General features: G+C 54.0%; 1 protein-coding gene and 1 long non-coding RNA gene across 2 annotated transcripts in view; one reads left to right on the forward strand and one right to left on the reverse strand.

Annotated features, from left to right (window-relative positions):
• Positions 1-4,450, reverse strand: part of SLC2A1 (solute carrier family 2 member 1) — a 29,374-nt gene extending 24,924 nt beyond the window's left edge. Inside the window, exon 1 of the mRNA XM_036445422.2 lies at positions 4,270-4,450. Coding sequence (XP_036301315.1) covers positions 4,270-4,287 — 18 coding nt within the window. The 5' untranslated portion in view covers positions 4,288-4,450. The remainder of the gene's footprint in view (positions 1-4,269) is intronic.
• Positions 4,340-5,810, forward strand: LOC123652726. Its single transcript, XR_006742202.1, has 2 exons — positions 4,340-4,473; positions 4,800-5,810. It is a non-coding gene; the product is annotated as an uncharacterized LOC123652726 (long non-coding RNA).
• The last annotated feature ends 3,682 nt before the right edge of the window (positions 5,811-9,492 follow it).

The raw sequence follows: 9,492 nt of genomic DNA on the forward strand, positions 1-9,492 counted from the left end.
ACCCCTTCATCGGTGAGATGGGTACCAATTCAACTCTGGCCAATTTAATTTGATAAGACCATGGGGATAGGCAAAAGTCCACGACACTCTCGGCAAACAAATATAAGTTCCAGCTTCCCCGACCTTGAACATGCCCTTTCCCCTAAGACCTCCAGTTCTCAATAAGAGAGGTTTTCTACAAAAAATAAATTACATTACTAAGGAAAGGATAATGCTTGGATGCACATTCCCAACACTATGCTAGTCAATGGGGAATTGGGCACTCTACACCAAATTCCTTTCTGGAACTTGATATTTTAGTTGAGGGCGAGGACGGAAAAGAAATACCTAAGATATACATCAGGCGATGAGTGGCATGAAGAAAAAGTGATGGGGGTACCATTTTGTAATCACGGGACACGCCTGTCATGGAACACTATGTAGCTGGTTGAAAAGAATGCAACACATCTGTATGTACTTGATCTGGAATAGAGCCCCAGGGTAGATTTTTTTCAGAGGAAAAAAAGCGAAGTACAAAACAATGACTAGAATGTACATTTTGCGTAGAGAAAGGGAAGATAATTAGCTTGTACAAATGGTACTTGCTTCTACACGCAGAGAAGAACTGCGAGAATTTACTCCTAACGGGTGGTGGGCCACGCAGAACGGGATCCAATTACATAAAAATTACACTTACAGGCACACATACCCACACGCACAAAATGAGGTGTGTGAGGGTAAACAGCAAACTGTTACAGCTGGGGGAAGGCATTTACTCTTTTACTGTGTGTATTTCTCCACAGTGGCCTCCAATACTTCTATAATAATAATAAAAAAAAAAAATCCACAACCTGACCCAGAGAGGTATTTTCTGTTTTCCTACTGCGGCGGTTGAAGAAATGAGTTCCAGTAGGGGGTGTGGCTGGCCTCAGGTCCTTGTTGGAGAAATGAGTTCCAGTAGGGGGTGTGGCTGGCCTGAGGTCGGATGGTGGAGCTGTTGCCTAGGGGACCTCCTTTTCCTCCCCACTCCCAAACGTCTCCACAGGGAGGAGGGCGGGGGGAATCTGGTGACACGGACGGAGAGGCCTCCCTCTGTAGCCAAATGCTCCATAAACTGGGATCTGGCAAAAGCTCTCTCCCCCTCAACTTCCAGGGTGCCGAGGCCCCTGGGAGGCAGACGCCAGAGAGGTGGTCTTGGGAGAGGATGGGTGCTGCCTTCATTCTGCCCAAATCCAAGGCCTTGTTCCTGTCAAACCCCAGCATTTACGCCTTAGCTACGGCTTCCCTGGCCACCAGGCCGGATGGCAGGGCCTCCAGCTCCATTCCACCCCTCCCACGGACCGAGGTAACAATGGAGGTTTGTTTTGGTGGCCAGGCGGGGTCTGTGGGCCCGGACACAGCCTCTCTGAGCCCGCAGGATGCCTTCTTGGCCTCTACGATCCTGGGGACGCCGGTTACCAAACTGGTTACCAAACTGGTTACCAAACTGCGTGGCTTTTTCACCTTTCTGTCCAGGAGTGCCGTGGGGGAAGGGCCTCGGGTCCCCAGCCAGTGCCTCCACACACTTTCCCCTTTGTTCCCGGCCTCCGCACCTCTGCCAGCCCGGGGAAGGGGGGACTGGATGCCCGTACCCTTGGAGCCAGAGCCGAGCTCTGGGCCGCGACACCCCGTGACCAGGAGGCTGAGCTCCCTGAAGTCACAAGCTGATTAGGGGGGATTTGGGGCTGACCCAGCTCTGGGGCAAGTGGGGTCGGGTCCCCGAATGGCTCAGCCCGGGACAAGGATCCTCATGGAGATGTTTACAATAGCCTGCGCACCCAAGCAGGCCGGACTGAGGGTGTATCCACTTAAAATAGCCGCTGCTCTGACTTAGGGCCCCGGGCCTGTCTCACCGCACCCACCACAGGGGAGCAAGCCTCCATGTTCCAGGGGAGAAACCAGAGCTCCGAGGAGAGCCACTTCCCCAAGGTCATAGTTTTGTGAGGACACATGTTGTTCCCGCTCACAGAAGGGTTTCAGTTGTCAAGTTGTGCCTAATCCAACTCTGAGACTCCTGCCGAGTCCAGAGAGAGCTTGCTAAGCCCCAGGAGTCTGGGAATTCCTCCTCCCTCAGGGTGCGTGCAGGATGGCACAGAGGACAGGGGTGTGGAGAAAGCATCTTTTTTTCCTTTTTTTTTTTAATACGATAGAACATCTCCACTATTTTGTGAAAGCCTCATCTCAGTCACGTCTCTTTCCTTCTCTGGCCTCAGTTTCCTCCTCTGCCAAATGGAAGGCCCCTTTTTGCTCTGACTTTCCTTCACCCTCTCCTGTCACTCTAGGAAGAGGGCAGTGTGTCTTGAGGCAGGAGGCTCGGTGTGTGACCTTGGGAAAGTCGTTTTTCACTGGGTTGTGATTCATTTCGCCCTGACAGGGGAGGCAGGGCAGCCACGTTAGCTGACTCATCTCTCACCCCTGGGCTGGCGACCTCTGCAAACCAGTTTCCTGACAAACCCCTAACTGGGGAAGAACTGGAACCTTCATGATTCCTTGACCAAGTGGTACTCGCAGCCCAGACACCCTGGGGTTCCCCGAAAGTACACACTGTCAGAATGCCAGGCTTCTGGACAGAGGCCACAGCTCAGGTCCAGGAAACCTGAGGCCCAGGTAAGAGCAATGCATCCTGGGAGCCCACATCAGCCAGGACGACTTATGGACCATCCACGGGGACACACACATTTTCCTTCTGAATTCTTACAGCTATTCTAATGATGAAAATAACATTAGCAGGCAGATAAGGCAACTGAGCTACGCTGGACTTCAGAACCACATCTGACCTCAGAAAAGCATTTAACTAGCCAGGTGCTTAGCAAACGGTTAAGGATATTCTCCACTACTGAGCCATGCCAGCCCGGACACTGTTAAGCATATTCTACCTCCACGCAGAAATATTCACTTATCCACTCAACAAATAAACACCCAGGTCCTCTATATCTATCACACGCTGAACAGATAGTTCTTATCCTGGAAGGGGCACACAGTTATCTGCCTTACACACAGAGAAACGGAGGCCCAGAGAGGTTCAGCGGCCTGCCAGGGTCCTGAGATAACACAGCAAGGGTTCGAGGACTTGGTGCTCTCAAGCCCTCGCCCCTAGCGCTTTTCCTTTTGGTTTTTATTAGGTTCTATCCCAGCATTACAGGCTAACTTAGGACTGTCAGAATACGCGCTCCCCAGGGCGTGGTGAAGCCAGCAGTCAGGATTCAATAGGTAAGAGGGAGCCTTTTCCCGCTGAGGGCACAGCCCGGTGTCAATGTCAGGCCCCGCTCTGCCCAGCCGGACCCCGGACCCCGCACCACACAACTCTGTAGCCTGCAGGCAGGGACGGTGCGGAGCTCAGGCTCCCCAGTTTTTTAAAAAAGCGCATCCTCGCGCCTTCCTAGCCCAGGAGATGGGACCATCCAAGCGGATAAGAGGGAAAGTTTCCAAGAAAAAAAAAGTGACTTGAAAACCTGGGAGGAAGGAAAGAAACCATGTCCTGCACGCGGGAGGGGCTCGATCCATACCCGTTCTGGGTCGGACAAAGCCGTCCCGGAGGGAAGAGGGGTTGCTCGTCCCCCCGTTCAGAGCGGGACGCCTCCAGGTCCCCAGCCCCCTTCCTCTGGCTCCCCTTCAGCCTGGGGTCCCTTCCCGCGCCCCAGCCCCGGGGACACGCGGCGGCGGCCCCGCCCCAGAGGGAAGCGTGCCTCCCCGGACCACGTGAAGCTCCGGGGCCTGCGCTCCTCGGCCAGAAGGGCCTCCGGGGTACCCAACTTCTCATCTAAAGCCCGGGAGGCCCCGGGCACCCCGGAGCCGGAGTCCCCCGGCCTCAGCGGGGAGCCCTGCGCCCCGGAGCCCAGGCCGCGCGAGCTGCGGCGCCCCGGGAAAGGGGAGCGGCGGCGGGGTGCCAGCAGGAGGAGGGTCCCGCCTCCTCCGCACGCCGCCGCGGGGCCGGGCCGGGCCGGGCCGGGGGCTCGGCCGGCTCAGCCAATGGGTGCCACAGGAGGAGTCCGGGCGCCGGGAGATCGTGAGAGACGTGAGCCTCCGGTCCCGCGCAGCTGCCCCGGAAGCCACACACTCTGTGCGGGCGCCGAGAGCGCGCGCGCCGGGCGCCGCCGAGCGCGCCGGGTCCGAGCCCCGGCCACCGCCGCGGCCCGGTCCCCGCGCGGTAGGCCGGCGCCCCGGAGATCCGGGACGCGCGCCGCCCGCCCCCCGGGTACACGGCGCGGCCGGCGGCAAGAGGGACCCGGGCCGGGCGAGCGCGCGGCTCACCTTATCGCTGGGATCCATGGCCGGGCTGTGTGGCGCCGGAGGCTCCGGGTGCAGCGGGCGCGCGGGCGGGCGGGCGGCTCAGGTCCCGAGACTACGACGGCGAGTGTGATGGCGCTCTCTCCCAGGACCCGCGGTCTGGGAGCTCCGCGAGGCCACCTCCACGGTTTATAGGACCCCGGGCATTGGCTGGCGCCACTGGTGTGTGTGTGTGTGTGTGTGTGTGTGTGTGTGTGTGTGTGTGTGTGTGAGAGTGCTGGGGCGGGGGAGGGGGCGCGGGGGCGGGGCCTGGGCACGTCGGGGGCGGGGCTGCGCGGGGAGGGGGCCCGAGAGAGGACTCCCGTCACTCCGACGCTTGGGTGAAGGAGTGTAGAAGGACGGCAGAGATGATGAACGAATGGGCCGTCAATCTGCCTGCTTCCTGCCACCTTTTAAAAAATACTTTATTTTTTAATTGATTTGAGAGAGAGAGAGAGTCGTTGTTCCGCTTATTTTGCATTGATTGATTGCTTCTTGTATGTGCCCTGACCCAGGATGGACGGGCGCATCCGGAGGACCCTGTACCCAACTGACGTACCAGGCTCCTGGCAACTCTTCTAGCCTTTCATTGAGTGCCTTTTGGGTCTTGCACGCAGTCTCTGTTCCTTAGCACATCTAGTCTACTCTGGGTGCCTCTTCCCAGCAGCTAGGGGTCTCACTTCCCCAGGGACAGAGGTATGGGTCCCTAACCCTAACACTAGCTAGCCTCATGGAGACCCAAAACTAGAGAGGACGCAAGAGGGGAGACGTACCACCACACTGCAGGGGTAAGAATGCACACAGGAGCAGGATTTGTATCACGGAGAGAGCGGAGATCTTCGGGGAAGGGGGAGGGGGAGGGCAGCAGGGTGTAGAAGAATGAATGTGAGGTCGCCAGGTCGGTCAGTGTAAAGGCCATTCTTGGCAAAGGGAAGAACTCATGCAGAGACGGCAGGCAGGCAGAGAGTAATTGCTGAAGGGAAGAAAGAATCTTCCCACCCAGCTCAGAGACGGATGGTGGAGCCCTGGAGTCAGAAGACCGAATCCCAGCTCTGCTGTTTACTGTCCAGACATCCCTGGGCAGATCCCTTCTCTCTCGGAGCCTCAAGACCTGCGTTTATAAAACGGGTATACCAATTCCCTCCTGGGTAAGCCTGAGGTGAATGGATGCGAGTTAAAGTTTACCCAAATAAATGGTATTAATTCATGGTGTCGGAATTTCAACCACTCCCCTTCCTATTGCCATGGTGGCCCTCGAAGGCAAAGTGGAGTGACCAAGCAGCGTTACCCCTGCCTTTCACACCCTACCTGCTCAAACAGACACCCATGACCTGGTTGAAATTTCATTTCTCTAACTTTTCCCTGTGAAAGTTGTATGACCCCTGGAGGCTGTCTTTAGAGGTACAGTCATCAGAAGCTATTGACCCTGGGTCAGAGATTAGACTCTCAGGCCTGCTAGTCTATTTTGGGGTGGCTGAGTCCTGTGAAATAGGATTGAACTTCAACCAAGGAGGGAACACCAGAAACAATAAGTAGCATTTGAGCCTGGAAGGTTGGGTTGGGGAGTGGAAGAGGGGGTGCAGGGGGCGGGGGGGGGGGGGGGGGGGGGGGAGAGGGAGCATAAACAAATAAATGCCTGAAAGTGGGTCATGAAGGTGCAGCTTAATTAAGCCAGAGAGAGCCAGGCTAAGTAGCCCCTGTGCTTGAAGTGTTGGGGTTGGGGGCTGGGAGAGGAAGGAGATGAGCCTGGAGGGAATCTGAATGAGAGAAGAAGCTGGTGGGTGAGGGTCACAAAGGCCCTCAAATGCCAGGTATAGGAGTCAGGACTTGGTTCAGTAGGCAGAGGAGAGCCACGGAGGGTTTTTGAGCAGAAGAAGGACTTGCGGCAATCTCGGCCTCCCCTCAAGCCTACCCTACCCTCTACTCTAAAGGCTAGAGGCTTTAGAGTTGTGAAGAGTCCCGGGGAGCCCTGGCCGTCATCTCGGAGGGCCCAAGCGGCCCCCCTCCCCAAGCTGCGTTCACACTGGCAGCTTTGTCTCTGAGGCCGCCAGGAAGGAACTGGGGACTTTTCTGGGTTTGATTCCAAGCCATTCCAGGCTTGGCTGCTCGGAGGAAGAGAGCATGCTGGGATCGGCAGGGCGGTCCCAGGTGGTGATGGCAGATGATGCTGGAGTGCGTGCCGGAGCGCACGCCTGTGGGCTAGTGGGCTCCCCCTGCGGCGGCCGAGGGGGCGGCGCTGAGTCCTAGCGGCTCCGCCTCCCGTCTCCCGAGTCATCTGTGAGTAAGCCCGGGAAAAGGCTTTTACATTTTTATTATTTTCTTTTTGCCTTTAAAAGGCAAACGTCATGGCAGTCTGGAGGAAAGGCCCGCTGAGTCAATTGCAGCTGATGCAAGGGCGGCTGGCGGGGGCTGGGATGCGGGAGTCCCAGACCGCAGGATGTTTTGCATCTCAAATCCTCCCGAGCTGCAGGTAAACACGGTGTTGGACTCCTCCGAGACCTGGTGGGCCAAGCAGGACAGTTTTTTTGTGCTTCATGTTTTCGCTCTCATTGGCACACCTGTTCAAACCACCTGCTCCTAGAGAATGTTCTGCTTGCCTTCTTTATCCTTCTGTGTCCTTCTCTGCAAGATCCCTCAGGGCCACCACTCGCTCCGTCACTCCTGTGTTCTCTCCTGAGCACCAGGCTTGTCTGTCCCGCTGTCTCCAGGACAGCCCTCGTCATGTCCCACAGGGACCTGGCACTGCCCATGTTTAACTCTAGACGCACCAGCTTCTCCTACCCCTTCTGGTCCCCAGTCCAGAGATGGCTCCTCTAATTCACCAAATTACTGATTCCTCCCCCTCCCCCCCCCCACCATGGCCCTGAGCTTTAATATAACTCAACAGGCACTGGTACTAATCTTGTCATTATTTGAAATGTTGGTACTTTGTCATTATGGGGTATTTTTTTTCTTTCGTTTTGATTTTAGGAAATACTCTATGAAATACACTACTTATCTTTATGACTGCGCTTTTGGCACCCCCTTAAGTCTTCCTGGGGAGATGAGTGCCTCGCTTGCCACACCCTAATTCTGACCTGACTGGTCATGTTTTGTAATCAGGGTGCTGCTCACTCAGGGTGTGTCCGTTTGTCACAATTCAGTGAGCTGTACACGTCCAATTTTTGCACTTTTCTGCATGTATATTATGCTTCAATTAAAAAATGTACTATTATTTTTTACTAAAAAATAAATAAAAAAACCTCTCTGGTTTCAAGGGAATGTCTGCTGTCTGCTTCTTCTACAATAGCTAGCATCCCCAGCACCAAAAAACAATCCCGCGCACACTGGGACTTCGTACTAATTTGTTGTTTTTTTAAAATATGTTTTTTATTGATTTGAGAGAGAGAGAGAGAGAGAGAGAAACACTGATGTGAGAAAGAAACATCCATCAGTTGCCTCCTGCACACACCTGACTGGGACCAAACCCACAAGCTGGGCATGTGCCCTGACTGGGAATCAAACCCGTGACCTTTGGTGCACGGGACGATTGATCAATGTTCTACCAATCAGGTCACATTGGCCAAGGCTCAGGACTTATTTGTTGAATGAATGAATGGATACAATATTATTTCAGTTAATTTAATCCCCACAGAAACTCTGTATTTTGCTCTCCTTTTTTAAAAAATGGAACACTGAGATTCAGGAAGGTGAAGTAATCTGCCAAGGATCACACAGGTAGTAAGCTTGAGTTCCAGCGCCTCGGTTAAAAAAATAAACAAAAACTCCTGACCAGCAGTGTACCTAGGTCCGGCCCTATCACTTAGATTACAATTATTTGAACTGTATCTTTCTCTAGATAATGACTTCCTTGGGGCAGGGACTCAGGCATTTCTGACTTCCTTCTTCTAGCTAGTTGCTTAGCACAAGAGAAAGGCTATCAATGTTTAAATGAATGAAGCAAAGAATGAATGAATGAGGCCAACCGTGATAGGTGGGGGGTAGAGCACAGGTTTCGAAGATAGATCTGCTGGCTGTGTATCTTTGGGTATATTATGTAGCCTTTCTGAGTCTCAATTTCCCCGCCTATAAAATCTGAATAATATCAGTATCTTCCTCAAAGAATGATTGAGAATATAAAGGAGAAAACGACTGTTGAGTGACAGGCATATGATAGATAACTTGAAAAATGGTAACTATTATTGTTTCTAGTGTTTTCCATTTTCAACGCCTATTTATATCAGGGTGGCAGGAATCTGCCTCTCTCTGTTTCCACGTATTGTTTTCTGGGGGTCTCTGGAGGAGGAAGGAGGGGACCTGATGCAGCCCACAGGAACTTTCTTCCTCACGCTGGTCAGGAGAGCAAGCGCTGGGATGGTCCGGAAGTCTGGCCCAGCTCCTCACGGCCAGCGGTGCCACCGTGGATGAGTTGCTTCATCTCTGCGAGCTGCAATGACCTCTCTGTAGGATGGGGCTCAGAATAAGCTTGATCTTACGGGGCTCTTCTGAGGGTCCAAGGGCATGTTCCTGGGCCTAGCACACAGTAGGTCCTTCATAACATTTACCTCTGAGGAATTGATCTGGCACTCTGAGGTGGGAGAAGCACATGGAGACAGAGGGACTCAGAGACCCCGACAAGTCCCAGTACGAATGGGAAAAACAAGCAGCCTGGCTGGGCTCCATTTTGTTCTTAGAATCTTATTTCTCCTGAGAAGCGGAATAATAATCCCCTTTATGCGGATGCAACTTCGTGCAAAACCTTCCCACTTGTCCTTCCTTGGTTCCTGTCTCTTCACACCTTGTGCTGAGGGCAAGACCACGTTTTATGTATACATCCCCTGGGCAGTTTAAGGAGATTAAGGCTTACTCGCTTTACCGAAGAAGGAAATTGGTAGCAAATTGAAGGTATGAAACCTGGACCTCACCCTTTCCTTCCCCCATACCCCAAACCCCCTCAGGGGAACAGGAACCACTGGCTGGCATCCAGCCATGCCTGCCCCCACCTGGCAGTCAGGCACATGCTTCAGAGTTGCTGGCTGACTCACCCCATTATCCCCGAGCTGACTCACTTTAGGAGACGGACAGAGAACCAGTTGTGAGCTTGTGGAGTCCTCCCTCCCCTCTGCACTGAGGCTTGAAATTAACACCCAAAGTCAGGTGAGCTCTTAAGAAAGGGAAAGCCCTGGGCTGGCTGGAGGCGGAGATCTCAGGACTTAGGAGGGGGCGGTT

This window comes from Pipistrellus kuhlii, unplaced genomic scaffold (assembly GCF_014108245.1).
Source record: "Pipistrellus kuhlii isolate mPipKuh1 unplaced genomic scaffold, mPipKuh1.p scaffold_m20_p_2, whole genome shotgun sequence".
NCBI lineage: Eukaryota > Metazoa > Chordata > Mammalia > Chiroptera > Vespertilionidae > Pipistrellus > Pipistrellus kuhlii.